General features: G+C 50.6%; 1 protein-coding gene across 4 annotated transcripts in view; it reads right to left on the reverse strand.

Moving 5' to 3' along the window:
* Positions 1-25,651, reverse strand: part of COL13A1 (collagen type XIII alpha 1 chain) — a 54,490-nt gene extending 28,839 nt beyond the window's left edge. For 2 of the 4 annotated variants that reach the window (XM_058810128.1, XM_058810127.1), the window contains exons 1-17: positions 25,622-25,651; positions 25,000-25,026; positions 23,271-23,321; positions 19,561-19,596; positions 18,715-18,741; positions 17,833-17,859; positions 16,759-16,785; positions 16,642-16,668; positions 16,353-16,379; positions 14,419-14,475; positions 9,135-9,251; positions 8,656-8,697; positions 7,799-7,825; positions 7,043-7,078; positions 5,778-5,840; positions 5,165-5,191; positions 1,639-1,683 (exon numbers count right to left, since the gene is read on the reverse strand). In XM_058810128.1, coding sequence (XP_058666111.1) covers positions 1,639-1,683; positions 5,165-5,191; positions 5,778-5,840; positions 7,043-7,078; positions 7,799-7,825; positions 8,656-8,697; positions 9,135-9,251; positions 14,419-14,475; positions 16,353-16,379; positions 16,642-16,668; positions 16,759-16,785; positions 17,833-17,859; positions 18,715-18,741; positions 19,561-19,596; positions 23,271-23,321; positions 25,000-25,026; positions 25,622-25,642 — 684 coding nt within the window. In that variant the 5' untranslated portion in view covers positions 25,643-25,651. The remainder of the gene's footprint in view (positions 1-1,638; positions 1,684-5,164; positions 5,192-5,777; positions 5,841-7,042; positions 7,079-7,798; positions 7,826-8,655; positions 8,698-9,134; positions 9,252-14,418; positions 14,476-16,352; positions 16,380-16,641; positions 16,669-16,758; positions 16,786-17,832; positions 17,860-18,714; positions 18,742-19,560; positions 19,597-23,270; positions 23,322-24,999; positions 25,027-25,621) is intronic. The other 2 variants (XM_058810129.1, XM_058810131.1) reach the window with 2 other exon arrangements.
* Positions 25,652-26,134: the final 483 nt, after the last annotated feature.

Below are 26,134 nucleotides of genomic sequence, written 5' to 3' on the forward strand. Positions count from 1 at the left end.
CCTCGTTTGAAATCAGTCGGACACAGGTTTTTTTAAAGCAAAACATATCAGTCAGGTGAAAGTAAAAACGCAAAACTGCACATCTTCTCCTTGGCACAGCTCAGAAGCGATGCTGTGACCCCACACAGCACACGCCCTCGCTCCCTGAGCAGCTGCTCACCCACGGCAGGGCCTCTGGGTTCTGACAGCTCCTCCAAGGGCAGGCACCGCGAGCACAACCCAGACCAACACATCTCCACCCCCACCTGCCCTGGGTTTAGTCCTGCAAGTGAAGCAAAGGCCAGCAAGCAGAACAGTGTCAAATAACTGAGGAACGCAAAGACAGACCAAGGAGCAAACCCCCTCCTCAAGGCTCGAGCCCAGACACCTCAGCTCAAGCATCCTGAGAAAGGCTGGCTCATACCCCAGAGCCTTGGCCTGGCTATTCCCCCTCACAGAGGAAAAACCCTGCAGTAAAGTGTTTCCAGGAGAGCTCTGAAGCCAGACACCTTAGGGGAAAAACCAGACTTGCATCACTGCAATTCAGGTGTCATTGTGTCACTCTGCAGCGCACAGCAAGCCACCACCAAGGGACTGTGGAGTGTCCCTGCCCTGCCATCCAGACAGGGGTCTCAGGAGGCAGCTGCTCCCACAGGGACTGTCACACTGCCCTCAACAGCACTGATGCAAAGAGCAGGCTGTCCCTGCCAACCGTCCTCTCGGAAATCTCTGTATCCCCTGTGTTAGCATTAGTCAGGTCCTGGTTAGAACAGGTCCAGTTAAAAAGGTAAACATGAGGGGTAACTAAGGAGGGGGGAGGGAGAGAAGTGGTGTTAGAGACTGGGAAATGTGAGGGGGTGGGCTGTAGCACATGAGGCAGTGCAGAGCACTGGGAGCCAAGTTCAAAGTGAAAAAAGCTTGGAAAAGTTCAAACAAGGAGGAGTGGGGAGCCAGAGAGCAGCAGGATCATACCTCTCAGCTTTCTGAAACAGAAATCGGGGACAAAAGCTAAAAAACACAAGGACAGAAGATGGAGATCAGGGATTCTATGCAATAAATGGGGTAAAAGCATTCCAGACTGTCTCAGGGTCAGTAGGTTTTAGCCAATACAGGCTGGAGCCATGAAAGGGATAACGTGCAGTGAGTGCCTTTGGTTAGGCCTTTGCAGAGCCTTGGGATGCCTGTCCCTCATTTCTCAGCCTTCAAACAGCAGTGACTGCAGACCATGTTATTTTCTAGCATTTACCCTCAAACTGCAATGCACAGACATGCAGGGCTGTCACACACTGACCCTGATTCACTGCTGGGCAGCCCTGCTCATGCCAGCTGGGCTGGCACACACCTGCAGTGCTCCCCTGGCACAATTCCCAAAATGCCAATTCCCTACAAACACCACAACTGGCTGCTCTCACCGGGTAAAGCATTAAACCTGATGTTGCAAGTCAGCACCAGACTGGGCATGCCATCTGCTCTGTAAACACATCTTCCCCCACCTCTGCCTTCACGAATTAGGCCCTGCGTTTTGCAACTTAGAAGCATGAATAATTCAGCTGAGGACAGTCACTGGCTCACAGACACACACACACACAATGCCTGAGCGTCAGGGGTGCTAGGGGTGAGGTCAGGCAGACAAGCATCACTCCTCTGGGCACAAGGTACCTTAGAGCCATGTCTTCCTGGCAGCCCTGGCATGCCTCTCTCCCCCTGGAAGCAGAGCAAGACACACAGAGAAAGACAGCAAGAGACAGCAGATGAGTCCTCCCAGGGCACAGGTGATGACAAGCCCTCCTGAGCGAGGTGAGGCACTGCCTCACCCACTGACTGCCCCAGCTGGGGCCATTTCCCTCAATCCCTCTCAACCCTTACAGCAGGACTGACCCCACTGGAGTGCCACAGCCTCCAACCCTGCTCCCACATCCCAGCCTGCAGTGACTCTGGCATGAACAAACCTGTTGGGAGAGACAGAGAACCCTTGTGCTGTTAGCCTGAATTTTGCCTGCTGATAACTGGAAAACAAACCATCTTCAGGCAATGTGCATACTGCTCCTGTAATTTTCTTCTGGGTGTTTATTTCTTGCTCGGAAGGGCTATTTAGCAGGGATATATATATCTATATATATCTAGATCTACTTTTTTAAAAAACAGCTTTTTGTAATCACAGCATCCTGTGAACTACATTTTGTAAAACACTTTCCAATATCACAATATCCATGACCTAGTGCGGGCACCTCCCGCCCTACACTGCCCTATTTTCGGCAGTAAGGAAAGTAAAGCAATAATTAGGCGTACTTTGTACTGGAGAATGTGGATTGGTCTCTCTCCTCCCCAACCATGCTCCCTGCCTTTTTTCAGTGAGACCCAGCAGGGCAGACTGATGTTTTCTGCTGGGAGACACCCAGCCTGCTTGCAGGGACCATCCCCACAGGGCAGCCCAGCCTGTGACAGTCAATTCCCCTTCCCAGAGACTCTCCTGGAAGAACTGCCTGCCTGAGGAGCTGTTTGATTCCTTCACCCTGCACAAGCCAAGGCCCCTGGTGAGAGGGAGCTCAGAGGGGGTTGAATGAACAAGGGCTCTGTGTGACACCAGGAAACTTCTTCAGGCCGGAGATGTTCTTCACTGCCAGCCAAAGCAGTGATATTCCATGCAAAATTGGCCACTACAGCTAACCTAGGAATCATGGTGTTTGTCCAGGGCTCCTCAAGGCAAAGGGAAAGTAAAATCTAGCCTAGGTAAGTGGATCCAAAGTTGGAAGACTTAAATGTCTTCCAAAGTCCCAATTAATCCTCCTAGGTGGGAGGACAACAGAAAGAAGCAATTTCCAAAGACAACAAATGCACGTGCTGCTGTTGGATGCTCAGGAGCTGAGTGAGGTCTGGCTGCTGATTTAAGAACGTGTCTGCACCTCCCTTTCAACTCCTCTGAGCAAAAAGAAAGGAAGTCAGGAGAAAAGTGACCTTGACAGTAACAAATGATAGTCTGTGTGTGAAAGAAGCTGCTGCTCTGGGGCTGCAGAGGTGCCCTTTTGGAGATTTAGTAATCCCAAAAAGCACAGTGGGTTTCACCTCTGCTCTTCCTGAAGGGGGTGTGCAGGACATAAATAAAGGGCCAATAGCAAGACTGTGTGTGCAAGGTGGCCCCAAGTCAGGGAAGGCTCTCACCCTCTGCATGACCCTGAGACATGACTGGAGCCTTCCCCTTTGCCAGAACCCACATGAAGAGCTGGCCAGTGATGGTACGAGGCCATGAGCAAAGCAGGTGCTCCATGCCAGCAGTGAAACATGGGAGTTTCAGCAAGGACAAAACACAGCTTCTCCTTTCAGCCTTTTCTCCCTCTCAGGCAACACTCTGAGTTCATTCCTTCAGTTCAGTTTAATGGGAGACCTGCTGTTGCGAGAGCAGCAAGCTCCAAGCCCTCAAAATAATCAGTTCTGGGTGCAATTCCACCTTCATTCACACTGGCACAAACAGGAGCAATGCCTCTGTGCTTGATGGAATTACACTCATGGGGAGATGTGTTGGGGAAGATGGAACAAGAAAGCCTTACAAACATGATTGCCTGGCAAAAGATTTTGAGAATACGGAAACTGTAAGCGAGATTGAAATGAAGGCAAGCTTTGAGATACCTCAGTTACTGAACAATGGGGAAACAATGGTGTGGCCGGCTGAAGGTGATCCCCTTTTGATGGAACAACACCCTCTGCTTGCAGACAGGCCCAAGGCTCAGAGCAGACCCTACAGCTTGGCAGAAGGGGCCCAAAGAGGAGTTTTTAGGGTTTAAAATGTAACACAGGATGGTAATGTAGTGATTCTTATAGGCTGTATGGAAATGCTGTAGGATTTGTATCTTGTACTAGATTGGTTAGTGAGAATCAGAATATTCAACACAGGAGAAGATTTATGGTATTGTTACAGGAACTTCACTCTCCTAGCTCTTGCCTTTTACTCTCTTACCCTTTTTACTCTCTTATGCTTTTCTCTCTGCCCCTCTCTTCTCTCAGTCCTGCTCCAGCTGTGGCAGCTCCCAGCAGGGCCCTGCACCCAGGCCCTGTGCAATAAACCCCAAATCCCAGCAGGGCCCTGCACCCAGGCCCTGTGCAATAAACCCCAAATCCCAGCAGGGCCCTGCACCCAGGCCCTGTGCAATAAACCCCAAATTCCAGCAGGGCCCTGCACCCAGGCCCTTTGCAATAAACCCCAAATCCCAGCAGGGCCCTGCACCCAGGCCCTGTGCAATAAACCACAAGTTCCTGACCTGGCTGCAGAGATCTCTGCTCTCCATCCATCCTGACCATCCTACCCCCAGCACTCTTACAGAGATGGACACAGGGAACTACATGCACTGCAGTATTCCTGAGAAGGTGTTTTCTTGCAGGAAGACAATCCCTGCTGCTCTATCCAGCTATGAACCCAGAGGCTGCATTCCCAAAGAACATTTCTTTAAACTCCAAGTAATGCATCCTTGGTAAGCTCTGAAGGGGCCTTTTCTCTCTTCAAACAGCAATCCACCCAGATGGAAAAGATCTAGAAAGTGTATGTGCTGCAGGATAAATGAGCTGCATGCCACACACTAAATACTTGAAATGAACGTGTCACAGTTAATGCCTTCCCAAATATTACAGGACCAGTCTTTCCTCAGGATGTCTAAGATGTATGGCATGACACAGTGTGCTCTGACTGCCATGAACACTCGCCAATGTTGTAATGCTTTAAGCACAGCCTACATTGAGTAATATACTTGAAATATATGGGTACAGTAAATTTCAGTCAAATAGATAACATCTGGGCAGAGACCATATGAGCCTGTAAAAGTGTCCAGAAACAGACAGAAGAGCTGGTGCCAAACCTCAGCCCGAATGGTGGAGTAGGAGTGGATTTGATGCGTCAGCTAACCAGATTTTATGAGGAAACCCCAACCTAGCCCATCAAATAGGGAGATGTAACAAATCACCAGCAAGCTTCATAGCCAGAGAAATGCCTTTGGTAAGAATGGAATTCCACTGAAGGGATGAAGGCAGCCTGAGCTGGGAGTGCCTGTCTGTGGCTCATCAGAGCACAGATGTGGACCCCATCAAACACCACACAGAGCTGCCTTGCACCCAGCTCCCCTCACAACCCACCAGCCCAAGCAGCAGCATCTCCCAGGTGATCTGCTGTGAGTTAGGAAAATGTATTTGTCATGCCTACCTTGATGCCAGCATCCCCTTTTTCACCCTGCCGAGAAAAGGAGAGAGAAAGGGGGGAAACAGAGAGGGACAGTGAGCACAAAGGGCAACCAAGCAAGCAGTAGCAGCAAGAGATAAAGCAGCCAGAAGAGGGGTGTGATAAATGCAGCCCCAGCACTCCAGGTCCCCTCACAGCAGCATGGGACCAGTCCAGCACTGGCTGCAGCCCTCCCTCCCCTCCCAGGGACTGCAAAGGCAGTTTAGGTCCTTGGAGGGCAGGCTGGAGGTTACCCATACCTACACTCTTCTTTTACATGATAAGGGTGCAGAAACCATTGAAACATCTCATGGTCCAGAGCACCCTCATTTTCACAGCCCTGGTGCAAAGCCTCTGAAGGCTGGGTCGGTTTTATTCCTTAATGGGGGATTGTGTAATTCCTGGTTCAGGACAGCATGGAATCACCTTGGCCAACAACGGCCCAGATTCTTCACACAGGAGCAACTGTTCCTGCAAATGTTCCTGCCATGGTTCACCCCAGGCTCTAGAGAGCTGTCTCCAGCCCCTGGCCTTTGATATCCCTTTAGGACAGGCTTGTGCCCCTTCTCTGCCCCTCTGACTCGAGTTCAAGGGTTACCTTGGGGCCAGAGGCTCCAGGGAGGCCACGGGCACCGGGCAGGCCTGCCTCACCCACCTCACCCTGAGGGAGAGAACAAAGAGAGCAGTGGAAGCAGCAAACACAGCAGCAAGGAAAGGAGCTGTGGGTTGCAGAATGGCCAGCAGAGGTGTGAGAGGCACGTCCCACACTGAGGTGTCCCACACACACCAACCCACCCCTGGGTCTCTGGGAGAAGAGCAGATATTCAGTGCATGAAATGCATGGAGTGAAGGGAGCACCAAATCTGAATTAACGACTTTCCTCAACATTTCACCTTCTTTTCCCTTCCCGTTAGGATCTGGTGCCCTACATTGATCCATTCCTTCCAGCTTTCCCAGGAAAGCCTTGGGCTCACCCTGGCTCGGCAGGGATGGAGTCAGAGGAGGTGTTTCATGTGAGAGGAGCTGCTGGGAGATCACTGCCCATTGCCACCCTCCCTGTGCACACAGGGCTCCTGATGGAAAACCTTGGGCTCACTGGGAAAAGGGGCAATAAATTGTGTCTGTCTGCAGGAGTGGGCTGCGGTCTGCAGGGGCTGTAATTTCCACTTCCTGACATAAGAAAAACTTCTCAGTTTATACAGAGCTAATTAAAAAGCTCTCAGCCCTTGCCATTCTGCTTGCAGAGCACCCATAAAGCAACGTGGAGATAACAGGGGACACAGGGCTCCTTCCTGCTGCGAACATTCACCTTCCCCTTCTCCAGCTGACATCTCTTTAGCAGGATCTCTCCACTCCCTCTCTCCTGTTTGATCTCCCCTTGTGTCCTTCTCTTCCTGTCTCTTCATTACACCCTCTGGGCTCACAGCCCTGCTGTTAATCAGCTGCTGCTGAAGGCACTTGGGCATTGCCAGTTTCTGCCTTTTAACCCAGAGCAGGACTGACTCTTTTCTGTATCCCAGAGAGCAACAGCCAGGGATTTGGCCCTTTTCAGCCTCCCATATGGGCTTGGATGCATAAGAAAGGCATTCCAGCCTGGAAGTGGGTGTACAGAGGCACACACACACACACAAACACACACAGGGAGATATTTGTTCCATAGTTTGTGGAGAGTTAAAGACAAAAATCTCTGCGCCCAGGCTCTCTTTACACAGGTGCCAGCAGGGAACCTGTGGGACTGATGCAAACCCAGCAGGAGCAGAGCTCCACAGGAGGCTCCAGCATGGTCCACAGATTTTCAGCCACGATTCCAGAAAGCATCAGTGCACTTAATTCATTTAACAACACTGGAGCTGCCCTCCTTACCTTTCTGCCAGGGTATCCCTGAATGCCAGCATCTCCCTGCAAAAGGCAAAAAAGGAATGGAGGCTTGGCCTGAGAGGGACAAATCTCTGCTCTTTTCCCTGGGGTATTGTTTGGATGGGAGAGCCTTCCACAGGGGAAATCTGCCTTTTGCTCACAGTGATTCCAGTGAGCTCCTGTCCCTTCAGACCCACAGGTCAGCATTGCTGCACTGGGCTGAGCCCTGGCAGGAAAGGCCTGGCACACAGCTAACACGTGTCAGCTCTGTGCCCCAACTCCATGGCTCCTATCTCCTCACCCTGGCCACATATCTCAGATAAAAACAAATTATGTTGGGTGGCTGCAGCTGAAAAACAACAACAGCCACCCCCTCCCTTGCACTTTGGCAAGTGAATAAATGGGAAAGCGTGGCAGAGTTAACAATAGCATTGCAAAATCCATTCCTGAAGCACTGGGAAATGCTTTGAGAATGGAAGAAGCCAATAAAGCTGTGTGTGGCAAACAGTTTTGCAAGCTGGGCTGATGAGGCGTGCCTGGCTCAGCAGAGAGGCAGCTCAGACGTGTCGCCTGCACAAAACCCCTGAGTCAGCACAGGGGCTGGGCCCCAGAGGCACTGCTGAGCTGGGTCAGAAATCCTCTCAGCCCTTTGATGTAACCTCTTTTACCCCTCCTCCATCCATCAAATGGATCTGTCCTGTCAGGAGAGCCCATCTCTGTTCATCATCTTTCTGCACCTCTAAGTGAGGTGAGATGTCTCACCTTTGGTCCAGGAGGCCCAGGTAAGCCCTGTGGATAAAATCAAAACAGACACTGGGGTTGGAAAGTGTGACATTACATGGACAGCAGGGTGATGGGAGGTGCTGGCTGTTTCGATTCCAAACACCCCTTAGAGATTTGCACTGCTGAGCTCAAACAGCCCCAGTCTATTCTTCATGTAGGTATCTTCATGTAGGTATCAAATAAACTTATGCCCACAGTGCTCCATCCCCCCAGGTTTGTTCTTGCTCAGTTTGAAGACTAAAAAGCTGCTTTGCCTTATGCATTATGCTCCAGAATATTTTCTGTTTCTCTGGCTTGCTTGGGGAACTTGTTCCCAGCCACTGCAGCTCTGGAGTAAATCAAGCATTTGCAGCTTCCTCTGGCAAGCTAAACAGAGAGAATGTATTAACAAACAAACCACTTGTGTCTCTAAATGAGAAATACCCAAACAATTTACCTGATATGAACCATGAAGCATACCAGACATACGTGTGTGTAAATATAAATAAACAAACTGTCTTTGCAGGAGCTGCCTGTAAGCAGGCAGGGAAGGAAAACTGCTCTAGATATGCTCTGATGCCTCTGCCACCTGCTTTGGCAATTCAGGTGTTTAGCCATCCTGTCCTTGGCTCCTCAGAGAGAGATGAGGATCTCTCAGAAAGAAATGAGGGTGCTGACCCCTGTATTGTGTGTGGAGAGGTGCATTTGCCTCCAGGGATGAGACTTGCTTTTCCTGCTAGCAGGCCTTGTGAAAACTGCTGGAGATGGAAGCTCCTTTAATTCCCAGTGGCTGCAGAGCCAGTGTGGCACGTTGGCCCCTGCAGCTCCCAGGAACAGAGCTGGACTCTGGTACCCACCTTTCCATCTCTGCCAGGCTTCCCAGGTTCTCCTGCTCTGCCCTGTGGCAAGAGAGAGGCACATTAGCAGCACTTTCTGTCCCCTGCCATTCAGCAGTGGTTTTGTTTCATAAGGGTGGTTCTGCTCCCACCCTCCTCAGCTGCTTGCTAGGACAGGGACAGGACTTCAAAGGGGTGGCAGGGAGCAGACAATTACACCCCACTGTTACTTCCTCCCCGGGGCCATCTGCAGGGCTGAGGAGGAGGAGGAAATGAGTCTGGTGTCACCCCCTGTGTGTTCAGATAGCAGCAGTGCCCAGGTCCCATCTCTGCCTTCCCTCTCCTTCCCCGGAACCTCTTCCTGTCCCCACATCCACATTCTCTGCAAGCCCCCTGTCCTGGCTATCTCAGCTTCACCAGCAGCAACACAGGCCAGAGGAAGCAGCCTGTGCCCTAGGGGATGGGGAAGCACAAGCATTCCAGTTTTGCTAAGGACTTACAGGGGGTCCAACTGGCCCAGGACGTCCTGGGATTCCTTCAGGTCCAGCTGGTCCAGGGGGCCCTGGTGGGCCAGGGGGCCCCGGGGGCCCTTGGATCCCTGCCTGTCCTTGTTCACCCTGCAGTTTGTAAAACAAGAGTTACAGCAGGCACAGCAAACCCTTCACACCACCACCCCAAGGGCCCAGGCAGGCCAGCCTGACTGAAGCAGAGGAGACAGAAGCAAGTGCCAGGTTTCTGACAGGAGAGGTTTCCAAGAGTGATGAGAGCCCTGCTGAGGACACTGGGCGGCCTGGGAAGCAGGAGCCAGCACCCAAAGGTTTGCAAAGACATCTGAGGTGACCAGCTCAGAGCTCCCTTCTAGAGAGATCTAGTGATGACAGAGCAGCCCAAAGAGACCTTTTTCTTCATTGAGCCAGCCAAGTAAAATTTATGTGTCAAAGACCAACATCTCTTGAGTCTCTGAGGAGGCTTTCCAAAGCACTTGACAGTCACATGTGAAGCAAAGCCTCCTGTGACGACACTGGCACTTCCAGGCAGAGCCACCTCAGCCAGCTTTTCCCCCATCCTATATTTGTTGGACAACAATCCCTCTGTTTTGCCGAGGACCAAAAGTAGAAATGCCACAAACCCCAAAGAAAATAACACGATCATCATGGCATTCCTGGAGGCCAGCCAAGGCAGCCCATGGACACCAGGCAGAGCCTGTTTTTCTGGGATTTAACAAGGCAGTGCCTGCTGAGCCACCTGCCACTCTGAGCTCTGTGAGAGGGAGCTGCTGGAGCCAGCTCCTCCCCAGGCCCTCAGTGCCCCTCGGTGCCTGTGGCTCATGCCTCAGCAATGTCATCTGGGGCTGCACGTGGCACCAGGCGGCACGGAGGAGACAGTGGGCTGGAAGCAGCACGTTTGAATACCAGACTGCTGATCTAGAATTGATGAATCCGGCTCCTAGGGCACTGTGGCACCCGTGCCAAGCTGTTCACTCTCTAGGCTCACCTCCCCAGATAAAACATGAGAGCCTACTGCTAGTGATCCCATTCAAATCTGAAAGACTTCCATTGGTGGGTCCATGGGAAGCTAGAACCCAAACATGGCTGTTTCTCAGTCAAAAGTCAGTGGGTGTGCAGTCGGGTCTCTGCTGCATTTATCCTCTCTCCAGCCTTACACACTGGAGGAAAATGCACGAAATCTGTCCCCTGCGTTCCTACCAAATGCGCTGTTTATCCTGGCTGCCTTCAGTGAAACATGCAGATACAGGGATGTTTGCTTTATTTAGAATGATAAATGAAAGTAATAAGCTGCAAATTTCATCCTTTCTGCCATCAGCTCTATTTAAAAGAAAATTTCCAGCGCGTGGGCCAGGCTCACGAGAAGCTGGGTCATGTGTGGAGCAACAGCCCTTTCCTTTGCTGTGCCTCACTGCCCAACCCTCAGCCCACGCTGGGAAGCCTGCAGGGCCAGGCAGGAGGGGTGCCCTTGCTTCTCCCCACTTTCAAAGGGGATCTTCATTCATCCTGTGGCCCTTGCAAGGGAATGCGGGTTCTTTCCTAAGCTTCCTTATCCTCCATACTCAGTGCCGTTCAACTGTAAATGGTCTCATAGCTTTTAAATATGGAAGGTAATTTGGATCTAATGAAGATGCTGGGAGGACACTGGAATGTATTTCTAGATTTCCTCTTGCCTTGCCCTCCCATTCCACCTTCAAAGACTTCCCTCCCACTGCATCTTATACCACCCCCAGCATGGGTGCACCATGGGAAGGCAAAGGGGGCTTTGCCCATCTCACTTTGGCTCTCTATTCCCACCTCAGCTACTCTCTGCCAGCCCAGTCCATGCTCCAAATTTAGGGCAATTTAGGGCACTAAAGTGCAGCATGGTTCTGGAACAGAGTGCTGGTAGGAGAGATGGCAGAGCAGGAGCCCTGCCCCAGCACAGGGAGCGGCTGCAGGGAGCTCACTCACCCCGAGTCCCGTTTGCATCACCCTCACTCTGCTGTCCTGGGCACAGCAGGCTTGGTTTAGGCAAGTGCCCATGCTTGCAGATCCCTAAACACACCAAGTGTTATCACCACATCATTATAACCTCATTAATGTGTTCAGCACAAAAGGACCCCCACAGAGCTAAACGGACAGTAAGTGGGAGATCAGGTGTCATTTTCCTCAGTTGTCATTCTATATTTTTAGCTGTCGACTGGAACTATTTTTCAGTTCTTTTAAACACCAGCCTGCACCCCAGCAACACAATGCTTGCTCAGTCTCCTCACAGAGGAGCGCACTCACTCAGGCCCATGCCCAGCTAAGCCTTGGGCAAAGCACTCCTGCCGATGTGCTCAGAGCTAGCAGCAGGATTTTCCTCTCTAACATCCATTCTGCAGCCTCACTGTTTTCCTTACTGCTCACAGGCTGGGCTCCTGGAATTGCCTGGTGCTGGCAGATCTGCAGGAGCAGACCCCACCCTGTTGCTTTTAGAGAATGAATACTGCAAAGGCAAAACGGATCATGGCAAAAACTCCGGTGAAGTTTTCCTCTGAGGACAGAGGGAATTTGCAGCCCTGGCTGACGACAGGATGCAGGGCAGCTATTCAAGTTTCCCACTTCATCCTGGAGAGGAACTTCAGCTTTCAAAGCCTTCCCAAGAGGTCAGTCCTTGGCCTGGCTCTCCAGACTGTCACTTTGAAGGGCAAACAGCGCAATCCATGGGGCTCTGTGTGGCGTGAGTGCTGAATCGATAGAAACTGAGCTGAAACCACGGCCTCACGTGCTCAGGGTTCATCCAGAGCTGGGCAAGGACCAGGCACCTCATGGTAAAGCCTCTTGCATCCTGCAGTTCCCTGCTGGCATCCGACTGTCTAGACAGGCAGCAGGGTGACAAAACCCAGGCCCTCAATAAAGAGTGCCCAGCACACTTCAGCAGGGTAACTGCAGCAGTTTGTCCACACAGGAAAGCTAATCCCAACTGATGGAATGAGGGCTCATTAAAGTGGGCTCATTAAAAGCCACATGAACTCTGACTATGGACACTCTTATTCGCTATTCATATGTCCGTAATTCACTTTATGAATTCATTCCCAAAATAAACTAAAAATGAATTATGGCCCTGGAAACCAAAATAAATGTGTTTACGCAAAGATTTAATGCAATTTAATGAAACCATTCTAAGAGCTTATTTAAACACATTTCCCCAAGTGCCTCAGACTAGACTAGCCCTTAGAAGAAGCGTTTGCCTATTCATTCATCTCAGTTAAATTTCACAGACATTAGATGAATTTCAGCAAGAGGCTTCCAACCTCTTCTGGAGATTGAATATGCAGGAACTGACTCCTTAAGGGAGGAGGCTGCTTGTCGACAGCCCCAAGAAAAGCTTCATGGCCCATTTCTTTTAGTCCAAAAATCTGCCTTCACTGCATTTCTTTTTAGCAACATTATCACATCAAAGGTTTCCTCCGCTTTCAAGGAAGTCCCTCAGCTCTGCCTGAAACTCTTGGAAAGCCCTCTGCAGGGGAAGAAAGACAGGTAGCAAGCTGATGAATTGCAAGCACTGGGATAAGCTCAGAAACAGGCAACAAGGAGGAGAAGTCTACCTGGAAAGTGCGTCTCTTTATGACCGGAGGTGGAGCCAGCCGCACTGAATTGAGGAGAGGCAGCAGCTGAAGAAGATCAAACCAGAAGGTCACAGGGCAAAGGAGGCCATGAGGGCATGGAGAGTCACAGAGCAGCCAGGACAGAGACCAGAGAAGGGGGGAACAGAGAGACTGCCATGAAAATGAAGCCTGGCAGGAGAGCGGCGTGGGGCGGGTACCTGCTGGCACACCTCTGAGCTCCTGGTGCTGCTCACAGGGGCACAGCCTGGCAGCTCTGGGGTGCCCACTCAATACCATCCCACTGCACAGAGCTTTCACAGCTCCCTCTGCCTGGAAACAGCCAGGGGATCTCTGACTCAGCTCTGCTGATCTCCTTGGGAAGTGCTCACTGCAAGGCATCCCTCGCTGGCTCTGCTGGGGTGTCCAGCAACGGGACTGTTTCACTTAACTTATCATCATCATCAGAGTTGGGGCATCTATCAGAATTACAATTTTCTCCAGGTTTTCCAAGTGCAGTTTTCCAGCTCTCTTACAGGAAACCCAGTGTATCTCCGGGTATCACCCTTCCTCCAGGTGTGGAAGGGAGCAGAGAAAGGCTGGCTGGGGTCAGCACAGAAGTCCTGGCTTGGTTCACTTAACTTGGCACACACAACCACCATGGCCAAGGGACAGCACCAGGCCTGGCAGCTGGACACCTAAGTAGGGCATTGCCCTGGCAGCCTGTGCTTTGTTTTTCCTTGCTCAACAGTATCATCACCTTCTGACTGCTTATAGCCAGGAATGCTGCCTCAGGGCACAAAGCTGACCCGGACACACAGAAATCAAATGCACTAAAGCTCAGGAGCATTTGTTCATCCTCTTGCTGTATCCAGTTTCCACTTGCATGCACGCTGCTGTCACCCTGGCACCCACCAGTTGGCTCCAGGCCCAGGAATGCTGCCTTGGCCTCATCCACTTTCCTGTTCCTATCAGTTTTCCATTGAAGCTGCTCTTGATTTACATAGGGAGAGGTGAGAGAGCCTTTCTGTGCTTGGGCACAAAAACATGCCCGTGTGTGACATTTCCCCACGTGAGCTGTGCACTCAGACCCCAGAGGTGTGCCCACAGGTGTCCCACCACAGAAACCATACACTTCCAAGGAGCACATTTATTCCCTTTAGACATTGTACTTCATGTGTGCAGTTAAAGCAAGGATCCAGTCCTGATGCAAAGAGAAGCAGTAACCCAATTTTGCAGCATCATGATTAGGTGGTTGTGCTCAAATGCACTGATCCAGACAGCCACAAGCTCTCACTCCAAAAGCAGTGCTGCTGGAAATTCAGCAGGGCTCATTTTACCCAAAGGCAAACCTCCCCTTTCTAAAAGACAGTGCAGGAGGCCCCTTAGCCCAGGAGAGCCAGCTAAGCAGGCTTTGCCTGGCTGCTTCAGTGCTGAAGGGTATCTGAAATATCATACAGCTTACAGGGGAGCTGAGGGAGGATGCTGGAAAGGATAAGGAGGAAAATGGAGAGAACCAGTCCTGAAAACAGGCAAGACAAGGCCCTGCAATGGATTCGGGTGAGAAGAAACCTGAAGGCACTTCCACCTAGCTCCTGCCCTGCCCCCTCTGTGTTCCAATGGGAAGTTTTTTCAGAAGGCAGCGTGCAATATTGGATCTGTAACCTCGAGCATCAGAACTGGATCCCCTGAGAGTGCTACCCACAAACCTTCAGCGCAAGGATCTGGTTAGAGCGCAGGGCTGCGAGTGTGGTACTTAGGTACTCCTGGGGACAGGGAACACACACCAGACAAACAGCGTCAGAGACAGACAGCATGGCTTTCATGGTTTCCCTGAGTGGCACCTGGCAGCAGCCTGAGGGGCCCTCTCACCCTGAATGGGCAGCACCCATGCATGGGCTCATCCCTCACAGCAGTGCAGGCCACACAGACTCATGCAGACAAAAAAATAGGAATCTACAAGAGCCAAGGCACATATCCTAACCTTGTATTTCCTTCCTAAGAAAACAAATATGAAACAAAACTGAAACAACATCCCTGGTTTGTCAGGATGCTGGTTTTCGTTTCCTCACCCAGAACATCTGACAAAGAGCCTTATCAAACAGAAAAGCAAGAATTAATTGCAGTTCTGTCAGCAGTGTCGCATTTTTGCAACAAGGCCCATCCTCATTTTCATTCAGGGAGGAAGAAAGAGAACTGCACCTTCTGCTGGCTGGTCTGTGCCTCTGGCTCCGTGAACTTGCAGGTCAGGACAGCCTGTCCTTGGGTTGATCTGAGGACAGTCACCCTTCCCGTGAGCGTGTCTCAGCCGTGAACAACTCACGGGCTTTTTATACTGCTGAGCTTGGGGCCTCATGAGACCACGAGAGGCAAGGGAACGCTGCCAGGATGTGAGGCTTTGCACCACCCTTTTCCTGCAGCTCACCAGCCACCCTACAGCCCTGACCCACCAAACCAGCAGTGCCTCTGCCCCCAGGCTATTCCCAGGGACGCACCAGCTCCTTCCCAGTGCTGCTCTGGGTCCTGCCACTGCTCTTCACCTTGAGCACTGGGACACTCAGAGCCACGGGCTGTAACAGGAACTCAGGACACTGCTGGGTGACCAGTGTTGTTGGCTTGTTTTTAACATAACAATCGAGTGAGCTGCTCACTAAATAAACACAGCTGAGCGGCTGTTACTGCACGGACTGGCACCTCCCCACAGCCCCTGGTCCCCTGCTGCCAGCCCAGCTCTCTCTGCAGGGCCTCTGCTGCTCCAACCCTGCTCCCTCCGGGCCAGAGCCCAGCTGATTATCCAGAGGCCCATCAAAAATAAACAGAAAGCTCTTAAGCTTGTCTCCCTGTACACCCAGATTACAAATTCCAGCCACTTCATATGATGTCGTTCCAATGCATTTCCAGTGGATTTTCAGCACTCTGGTTGTTTTTAGAACTGGTTAAATCCCCTCCAGCCCCATGATGTTCTCTCTCCACTCTTGGCTGCAGCACTTGCTGGCCAGGCCAAGATGAAGGAGCAGGTGGGGCAACATCCTGGCTTTCATTAAACAGCTGCTGCCATCAACCCTCCCACTCAGGCAGATTTTCCACCAGCATGGGGACCAGCTCACTGGGGAGCTGACAGAGCACCACGGCCAGGGTCACCCTCAGGCAGGGAGCATTCTCCTTGTCCCTATGCAGGGATGGCACCAGCAGAGGGAGAAGAAAACGGGAGGAATGATGATGGAGTTTTCCCCAGGTCTTCAAGGAAGACAGCACGGAGCCAGTGCAGCAGCTCAAGGCATGAGTGGGTGACCTCTGCTCCTCCAGAACCCCCCGGTTTCACCGGGCTTTGGGCTGAGCATGTGGATCCTCCCCTCTCCAGCACAGAGCACAGGAGGGTCTCCAGGAAGCAGAACTGACAGCAGCTATCCAGGGGCCAGCTCTGGTGGGCAGGAACACAGACCGGGGAGCCAACATCCCTCCTGGAAAACCTTATCTGCTGCTTTTCTGCGAAACGCATCCATCAGCCCAGCACTGCCCCGGGGGCCAGATGACGCATCTTGTTAATGGAACGATCCCTGCCTCCGACAAAAAGCCACTCAAACCAAGGAGGATTAACATGCAGGAAGGCACGGGACAGAGGATAATAACGCTAATGACTTACCCTGTGCGGGTACTCTGCACACTGACCCTGCGAAAGAAGGGGATTAAAAAGGAAAGAGTTGAAACCACAAACAGAGGCGACCAAAATAGGCACGCGGGGTCAGAGCCAGACGGTGTAAATCATTGTGACTCTATCAGACCCGGTGCAGCTATGCCAATTTGCACCCGATAAGCACCCTGCCTGCTGTCCCATCCCCTGAGCCCTCTGCTCTTGGTACTCCTCACTCACAGTCACATCAAGCAGCACCAAGTCCCTTCCTCACTTTTAACTAGGCCCTCATTGAAGTTACCTTCTCTCCTTTTTGTCCTGGGGGTCCCTGGAGGAGAAAAGGGATCAAAAAAGGCTTCAGTAAATGAAGGAGTTCAGAGAATGCAAGGGGAGAGGGATTCGGGGGAGAGATACTTACAGGCTGTCCCCTGGGACCTGCAGCACCCTTTAAAGAAACACAGAATTTAACAGGGGATGATTTGCCATTTACAGTGACAAAAAGACAGAGTATGGAGTAGGTGAAAAACTGAGCTTTCAAATACAATTGTGAAGAAAATTCCCAAGAGATATTCGGGTTTGCTTTGTTACTCTGGAGGAGTGAAAAATGCACACATGCTGCCCCACAGGGGGGGGGAAATTAAAAGGAGAGGGGGAAAAATCATGGGGAAAACACAGCCTTATTGTTCCCAGGACCTCAGCTGACAGCATCTCCTCAGCCACGCTCTGCGATGGAACCAGAGGCAGCCAGGACTGAAGCCTGAGCTGGGATTGTGCAACAGGGGAGTGAGGAGGGGGATCTCCAACATGTGCTTGCCAGAGGGCTACAGTGACACTCGGCTCAAAAAGCAGAATTACAGAATTAGCAGAAGAAAACATTCAACACTTCAGCGAGCGAAGGTGACTACAGGGCCTCCCTCTTGACACACACATATTTGGGATTTCATTATCAGAGATGTCAAGAGGAACAAGACAGCATTTGGGCTTCCATAAAGCGCAGTCTGAGTTTATCATTTTCCACCAAAAGCATTTTAGTATGATGCACATATGAAACAGAGCTTCAAGAGGGTGTGTGGTGGGGGAACCACACTTAATACAAAAAACATGCTTTTTTTGGTTGTTGTTAGATAAGTTGAAAGCTGCCAGATGGGTTTTCAGAAATCTTTCCATCAACTTTTACTTGTCCTATGAGGCCAACCACAAAAAATGTCAGCTCCCAGAATATATTTAAAGAACATAATTGCTAAGTGCAAGGAAAACACATCCCATGCCTAACCAGAGAGTTGCTGTTGTGACATGACGAATGTGCTAGCCATAATGCAAAAATTACAGACATGCATCCCAGCCCTGCTATTATGAAGTTACAGAATTAGGGATGCAGCCAGTGCATCAGCTGAGGTAAGATTGCTACCCTGCCCCTGAGCTTGTTTCCAGCTGAGGCACATCATCATTGCAAACCAACCCATCACCCACACACAAACAGATGCATTTTTACCATCTCTCCCTTCTGTCCAGGATGCCCCTGCAAAAGAGAGGAAACACACGTCAGCTTTGGCCTCTGCAGACTCCAGGTGATGTTGATTTAACAGCTTCTGCTGAGGGAAGTGTGTGTCCCCAGAGCAGAACAAGAAAGGGGCTGCCACATCTCTCTTGGGGGTGAAGTTCCTCGTGGCAAAACCAGGAAATGAGAAGCCAGAGGTGTGAGCTACCAGCTCCTTCTCCACTGCAGCACTGGAGGAGTGTGGTGGGCAGCCTGGCTGCATGGCTGCTGCATGGAGCTATGGGTTTCATGCCCACTGGGTTCATGGAGAAGGAGCTCATTTGTGCCCACCTCTGAAGGATGGGAATAACTTGGGTTTCTACTGCAAATCTCTAAGGACAGCATGGAGGTCTCACAGAGGTCTTCAGGATCCTTCCCTCCTCTACTGCAGCCTTTTGGTACAGCAGCTGTTGGCTAAGGCAGAGGGCTGACACCTCAGGGACCTGCTCTGCCTGATTCTGGTGGGAGTGCCTGCTAAGGCTTTCCCCACAGCAGCCAGACTGCTGCACTCATGAACTCCCAGTTTACAGATTTACCTAGAAAGGAACAGGCCATACTCTGCCTCCCTTCATCTCCTGACTCCTGCATCTCCCCCAAGGCATCTGTGGCATCCTGCCGCCTGCCAACCTCCTCGTTTTGTTTTAATCCATGCATGTGCATGGCATTGCAAAACAATCCCCTTCAAACACAGGGTGTAACACCCAGGTTCCAGCCCAGTGGGACCAGCAGGAGAGCTGTAACATCCAGTGGGACCAGCAGGAGAGGTGTAACACCCAGGTTCCAGCCCAGTGGGACCAGCAGGAGGCAGGGCAGAAGCCTGCAGAGTTCTCTGCTTACCGGTTTGCCATCCAAGCCAATAGGGCCCTGAAACAAAAGAGGAAAAATGATGAGAAATGCTTTCCCCAGCATCTTGTACATCTTGTCCATGTGCCCCAGGAAGCACTGTGTGCCACAGGACTGCATGGGCTGGGGTGATGTGAGGTGACTCCCTGCCCTCCTGTCCAGTCCTGGCAGGTCCCTGGCCCACTGAAAACCAGCCCAGATTTCAAACTGCTTCAGCAGGGACCTGCAATGCTGGACACAGGAACAGAAACAAGGAGGGATTCACAGGCAATTTGGAAAAATAAATCTCAGAATGTAAGATTTTACAGTGTTGGGTAAACCAGTTGAACATCGGCAGTTTTGTCAGGACTTTGATTTAAAAGGGCACCCGCCTTTGGGGGAAGAGGAATTTTTGCAAGTGATAGAATAATAAAAGTGTCTCAGGGAAGAGGTGACACACAGCTCAGCCCATGCTGAAGGTACTGTTTGATGAGAAACAGGCTCCACAGGGGTTGTTTTCCTTGTTTGGGATAGGGGTGTTTCTTAGGATGATTTTCTTTTACTCAACAGATCTGGCTTTAACTTTGTTATTTTAACACTTGGGGATTTTTTAAAATTAATTTCCTTTCAGAGTTGTGTGGTTTGGTTTAGTAGGGTTTGTTTGGTTTTTTTCTCCCTAAGTATTGTTTAAAAGAAGAAAAAAAAAGTAGCAGAAAAACAAATGAAGAAAAAACTGCTTTTTCCAGTGATATCAGATCAGGTCACTAGTTTCAGGAAGGAATGATGAGCTACAGCAAGCATTTAGGAGGCTTCCTAGTAGTACCACACATCCGTACCTCATAAATTCAGAGCTGCACTTACCGGGAATCCAGGAAAACCTCTTGTTCCAGGCTGTCCCTGGGAAGGATGAAACAGAGACAGCACTTTAGAGGAACTCAAATGAATTTTGATGGATCCTAAGTCCTCTCTACAGAGCCTTTCCTCCAGCCTCTGACCAATTATCCTACAACTCTCGGAAGAGATACCCAACTCCCCTCCAAGGGGAAAGTGTCTTGGGAAGGAGGGGAAATCTCTCATCCCCACTCCAATTTGTACAGGGCCAAGAAAAGGCTGGAGCAGCTCCAGTTTGGATTGCAGGCAGTTTCCTTTAAGTTTCTACATTAATTAAATGGGTGTCCCTAGCCCATATGTTAGGCTTTTGGAGTATATTCCAGAGGCTGAGCTCATTTTATGGCAGTTCTTGCTGCCATAAACCTGAGATGTTTAATGCAGGGTGCTGTTCTGCCTTGCAGGTCACTGGTGTCTAAATACAACCATCCCTCTCCTCCTCCAGCCCTCATCTTATATCTCAGCTCATTCATTTTGCTCAGAAATAATTCTGGAGGTGATTTTTTTCCCTCTTCTGTTTCTTTTCTTTTTATTTTTATCCTCTGAGAGCTAAAACAAAAAGGAGAGTTGGGCTGTGTGATGAGAGGAACATGAGCACCACAGCTTTTCCCCCTGCCCTTTCCTGGCTAGCTAGCTGTGGCTACCAGTTTGGGATCAGGTACAGCAAACACTGGCTTGGGATGTGTTTGGCAGCTTCTTCATCCCCTACTTAAAAACACCAATGAAAGAGAAAATGTGCTGGCTGTTAATTTTTCATGGTTCTTCAATTTTTGGGGCTTGTGACATCCCAGGTCACAGTTACTGTAGCTTTGCTGGTACCCAAGAAAGATACCACTTCGTTTCAGGATTTTCCAATCTGTTTAAAAAAGAAAAAGGTCAGGAAGCATATGGTCCATCTGGCCCAGACTTCAGCAGATCTTGCAGCAGTCTCATGTGGACAGAAGCAGCCGGATGAGGTAAATCCTGTGCCACGCTCATCAGCTGACCACTGTGGCATCCTGCCTGCCCTGAAAGCTGGGCTGGCATGCCAAAATGCCCAGCTTCCTTATGTCTTCTCTCATTCTGGGGGAAAAAAAAAATGCTGTCTTCAGCAATTTGAGCTACCATGAGTGGACTGCTGGAGTTTCCCAGGATGGAGCTGGGCATAAACAGGGTCTCTGCCTTAAGCTAGAGTGATCCCATGTGATGCTGAGGGAAGGGAAGGGCAAGGAAGAAATGGGGCTCCTGGGCTGTGAGGCTGAGGTTTGCCACAGTGAAGCAATAACAATCCTTTGGGAGACCTCAGAGTTGCATTGATAGGGAAAACCTTCACCTTCAGGTAACATCTCCTCTGTCTGCAGAGAGACTCATTGAGGGTTTATCCCTGCAGAGGATGGGCCCAAACAGCCTCTTTGCAGGGTCTGAGGGATGCCCCCAGCACAGAATCCCTCACATCACAGTCAGGAGTTCTGGTTTGCTGTGCAATGCTAGCAGGACCTAATCACATTTGCACTATTTCTTTAGTTCTGCAAAGTTGAACTTGGTCAGCTTTGCTTTGCAAGATACACACAAAACCACCTGGCCCCGTTGGCCAGTGACCAGGAGGGAAGATAGGCTATAAATTAAAGGATCTGTCCACTGCTGGCTTCTGAAAAGGCAAGAAGCGAGAAGATCCTAGCCAGAATTCTGGTTCCCTGTTGGACACCTCCCTGACAAAAAGTGCTAAAAAAAGAATTAGGGAGAAAACCTGGAAATGGTGCAATTTGGCTTCCTCTGTAGACTACAGACTGCTGCTTCTCTCCCCTTGGAGGACAGCAGGATGATTTGCACGGTATCACGCCAAGACAACAGTTCAGCAGCGAGCCATTCCAAGAGACTGTTTTTGTTGGGTGGCTGGTTTTCCTTGTCTCCTTTTTAAAATGTTGACTGTATGAAGTATGTAATCCTGGGAGCTGCCAGATCATGGAGACCGTCTGTTTCTGCCACTATCGGTGCGCTGTCCCTCTCTGGCCAGGAGCTCAGCAGCTCTGAGCTCCGGCAAAAACTTCAACCTCCAAACAAAAATCTGGAAACTATTTGTCATCCCACATCTTTCCCAGTGGCCCCTTGGCCAGGGTTTCCGTGTTTGTCCTCAGTGCTCAGCCATCCTTCTGACCTATTACCAGCTCCCCAGGAAACGGGATCATCTTCACAGTAGGCTTTGCAGGGGGAAAGCGTGGAGCTGGGCTGCTCCTGGCACCTCAGGGCTTTGACTGGTGTAGGCAAAACCCCATTTTAGACACCTTTTGCCACCTAATTTGTCTGCTGCTTTAAAGACGCAACGTGTTCTGCACTTTCCCAAACAGCAGCAAAGCAGACAAAATTGTCCTGCAGGCCAAGCACGTGTCCTTCAATAAAACTGTCTGCTCTGCAGGACCTACAAGGACAGGACCTGATGGCTTCTCTCTCTGATTATATAATTACCCTGTTCAGAGCCAGAGCTTGTGAGAAACAGCAAAACCAACGGAGCACTTACCCTCCAAAATCTGCTGTTTGTGCAGCAGGGTGGTCTTGCTCAGAGCTTGGCTTGAGAGACTTGCCAGCCCCTGTTCTTTGCCTGGACACGTGGCCAGGGACCATCTGCCAGGCATAAAACCCTTGGGGAGACCCATTTGGGTCCTGGGCTTTGGTTCTGTCGCTTCCCAAACTGCAGCATCCCCGGCAGGTGGGCCCGGGGACCAGCAAAGCTGGTTTTCATTAGAAACACTTGTCACGGGGCTTTTGGGAAGTTAATTGGAAAGCCAGATGTAGCCAAGTGTTTGCACTGCCTGGGTCCGTCTCACTTGACCTCGCTGTGAAACAAAGGCTGCCAGCAGCCCATCCTCTCTGCAGGTCAAGGACGGTGCTCTTCACAGGTTAATCAAAATCGGAAGCGCCCACTGGGAGGGAGAGAATTGAATCTCCAGGTCTTTTTTCATGGAAATCTCCGGTGGAGGCTGTGCAGGGATGGAGTGGAGAGCTCTGGCTGCACCCACACAGAAGCAGAGGCTTGATGGCTGAGCCACAGTGCAAGAAGCATCCAGCATTTAGGGCACACAAACACTCCAACCCTTCACCTGGGTCTTTTTTTATGACCCCGTCCTCGCAAAAAGTTTTGTCTGGCTGACTCGTTGCACCTTGTAGAGACACTTTTACTTGAAGAGGGTGCAAAATCCTGCCTTTTCTCAGCCAGATAAGCAGTGACCGTGCTGACAAAGAGCTTCCAAGATTTTGGGTACATGACAAGGATCTCTGAACCACGCTTTGTCTTTGTGAGCTCCCCAGTCACTGGCTTAGCTCCGATCCTGCCCGTCAGTAAAATCAGGGGGCTTGGTCCCTGCTGATTAAACCAAAGGCTGAAATCAGCCAGGCAGAGGGCAAATTTTCTCCAAAAGTGATATCAGCCCTGTTACACAAAGGAAATACACTTCTTCCTTTTAAATGCAGGACTCCGGTTTCCTTGCCAAGGGAAGGCTTCCTCATTTGTCCTGGAACATGAGCTATAATTTCATTATATATAGCATATAATAGCAGTATAAAACCAAGGCTGGCTCAGCATGGGAACCACATTATACAGGGTTTTTGCTCTTTCCAGCTGATGCTGAGTCTTAATGCCCCTCCTAAGGCTTTCCCAGTAACTTGCCCACATCCTGCATCAGACAAAAATAGAGAGAAAAGTCACTTACGGGTGGGCCACGGGGCCCGATGATGGACATGCCAGCTTCTCCTGGAGCACCCTGCAGAGAGACAAAGCAGAGGAAAGGGGTGAAAACAGGAGAGGAAAGACAAAGACAACTATATTCCTGTCAAGAATGGGGTTAAATGTGGGTGCCTTAGGTGTGAGATCTTCAGGGCTCATGGGGCAGCTGCTGTTCTGGCCTCCCCCAGCTCCTGCCTGACACTTTGGGAAGAAAAGATGTTCTTGAGAGCTGCTCAGATGTGCCAGAAAATGGAAGCTGCACAGCAAGGAGAAGTATAAACACATAAAACACTTTCTGGCAAAACAGATGTTCTGCCCCATTGCAAGTGTGAAAGATGGCCTGAAACCCTTTCAGTTTCCTTCCTGTGAGTTCCAGGAGGGTTGTGTCCTGCAGAAGAAAGAAAAAGAGGGATGTGCTGGGCTCCAGGGAAAGGGGAGCTGCAGGCAGCTCATTTGGTTACTCCAGAAATGCCTCTCTTGTGTACTTCTCAAACTCAATAGAGATGTGGATGAAAACAAAGCAAAGTGCTTGCTGGAAAAGGAAACAGCTGCCTCTCCAACTCCCAGCCACCCACAGCGTGTGATGGGCAGGACGTGTCACTCCCTTTGGAAACATGATGTATTCCTGAGAGGCAGCTCCAGAAGTGCCCAGGGCTGAGGAGCTTTAGGACAGAGCTTCCCATAAACCAAGCAGCCTGCAAGAAAGCAAAGCATTCTGAAAAACAGAGCTATGGACTGCCAAAGACTGAGCGCTCTCAGGGAGGCCTTTGGGGCAGCAGGGGCAATTAGGAGGGATTTTTTTCCACTGTTTGTTTGTATCTATCTGCTGTCCCTTCATGCAAACTTTGGCCAGAAACAAATGCAACGATATGCAGAGAAAAAAGCAGAATGGCTTCAGGTGGGAAATCCTGGTCCGTTGGATGTTGGTTGGCTCCAATGAGCAAACAGTGAACACAAGCATGAACAATCTCTATCCTACTTTCCCCCTTCCTTGTTGTGTTTTTCTCTCTATTATAAATAGGAGCAAATGGGTCTGGTATGGTACTGCATAGATGACCTTCCTTGTCAGGTAAATATCCATAACCTTTCTTAATTTCTACACATTGTTATTCAGTTATTCACAAATTCCAAACACCTCCATTTCCCTGCTCTCCCAGGTGGGAGGTACTTACAGCTCTGGGGAAAATACACTAACACTGAAATGCCAAAAACGGGCCAGGAGCAGGACCACTTTGTAAAACTCACTGCACAGCAAACAGTCTGTGAGATGCTGTCCCACAGACCATCAGCTTTCTTCAGGAGGAAGAGGTCCCACCATGTCAGAAATAGGAGTGTGCCATGCCACTTTTACTCCTTGCTCCCACCTGCACCAGGGATCAGGCTAACCTGGGAGGCAGAGGGGAGCTGCAGGTTGGCTCGGGCAAGCAGAGCTGCCAGAGGGGGAGAAAGTCAATGGTTAAAATCCAGGAAGCCTTGAAGGAAGCCCTGCATGTGCCCACTGGCTCTTAGGCTGTTAGTAAATTGTCATAAACAAGAAACACAGCATCTCTGGAGGCTGAGTGGCCTGGAAGGAATTTGGGAAATATACTTGCACTGACACGGAAGATGGGGCAGCCCAAAGCTGGCTGCAGTGGCCGTGACTGTGACAGGGGAGTTGGGCTGGCCCTAGAGGAGGACAGTTTGGGGGTGCTAGAGGCTACAGGGAGCTGACTCACCTTCTCTCCAGATTGCCCCTTTAGTCCCTGGGTCAGGGGCAGCCGTCACAGCCACATGCAAGAGGGTGCGGGGAAGAGAGAGAGAGAGGAGAGAGACACAAACACAGGCGTCAGCGGCAAAGGCACGCTCTGCCCCCCACAACCCTGGCTATGGGGCTGGCACCAGCAGGGTGGCCTCACTCCTGCCCCGGTCCCCTTGCCCATCCTCACCACGGGATGCCTGAGCAAGGAGCAGCTCCACAATCCAGCACTCAGCCAGGCAGGGCACGGCCCCCTTTGCTCAGGGCAGCTGCCAGTGGCAAGCAGGGGCGCGTGTTAGGAAACCCAGGGTTAGCAAGCCCAGCTGGTGCACCAGGTGGCAGCAGGAGACACCCAGACAGGGGGATGCTGAACCAGAGCAGGGCCTGGATAGGACTGCAGGTGAAATGGAAACACCTCCCCAGCATGTAGGTGGCTTGCAGGGCTGGTCACCCTGCTGAGAGCAGGGGAGCCCCTCAGGTGTGGGGCTCAGAGAGAGTAGTTTGGCTCAAACTGACAAGCATTATCCTGAAAGCCACCCCCAAATCCTGGGGGCTGGAAGAGAATGGGAAGGAAAAGGCACAGAAAAGAGGGTTTGACTTACCGGCCGCCCAGGGATTCCCATTGCACCTTTGTCCCCCTGGCAATTAAAGCAAAAATCAGAGGGAATTGGTGACTGGTCAAAAGCAAGGTTATAAAACAGCACAACTGAACTAAGCCACAGCAGCAGCTTCACACCGTGGTGCAATTGTCCGGGGATTTTGAGAGGGAGAAAGTTAAAGAGTAAAATGTGTTTGCGTGTGCCTGAACCTGTCCTTAGAACGTGTGAGGCACCAGTTCATTTCCACATATGACAAACCCACTCATCTCACAACAGAAATTACATACAGCAATTTAGGCAGCAAAAGGAGGACAGGAGTCTCCAGTCAAACAAAGTACTATCCCTATTTCCAGCACCTCATAAAATCCAGGTCCTGGGAACTGGCTTCCTGCAGTGGCCAACTGTCACATTTTTCTCTTTCTTGACCAAAGTCATCTGGGTGTTAGCTATTTATTTATAGAGTTATCACTTTAAAACACAATTCTTTTAGACTTAAAAACACTGTCCTGTCCAGAA

The sequence above is a fragment of the Ammospiza caudacuta genome, chromosome 9 (genome assembly GCF_027887145.1).
Source record: "Ammospiza caudacuta isolate bAmmCau1 chromosome 9, bAmmCau1.pri, whole genome shotgun sequence".
NCBI lineage: Eukaryota > Metazoa > Chordata > Aves > Passeriformes > Passerellidae > Ammospiza > Ammospiza caudacuta.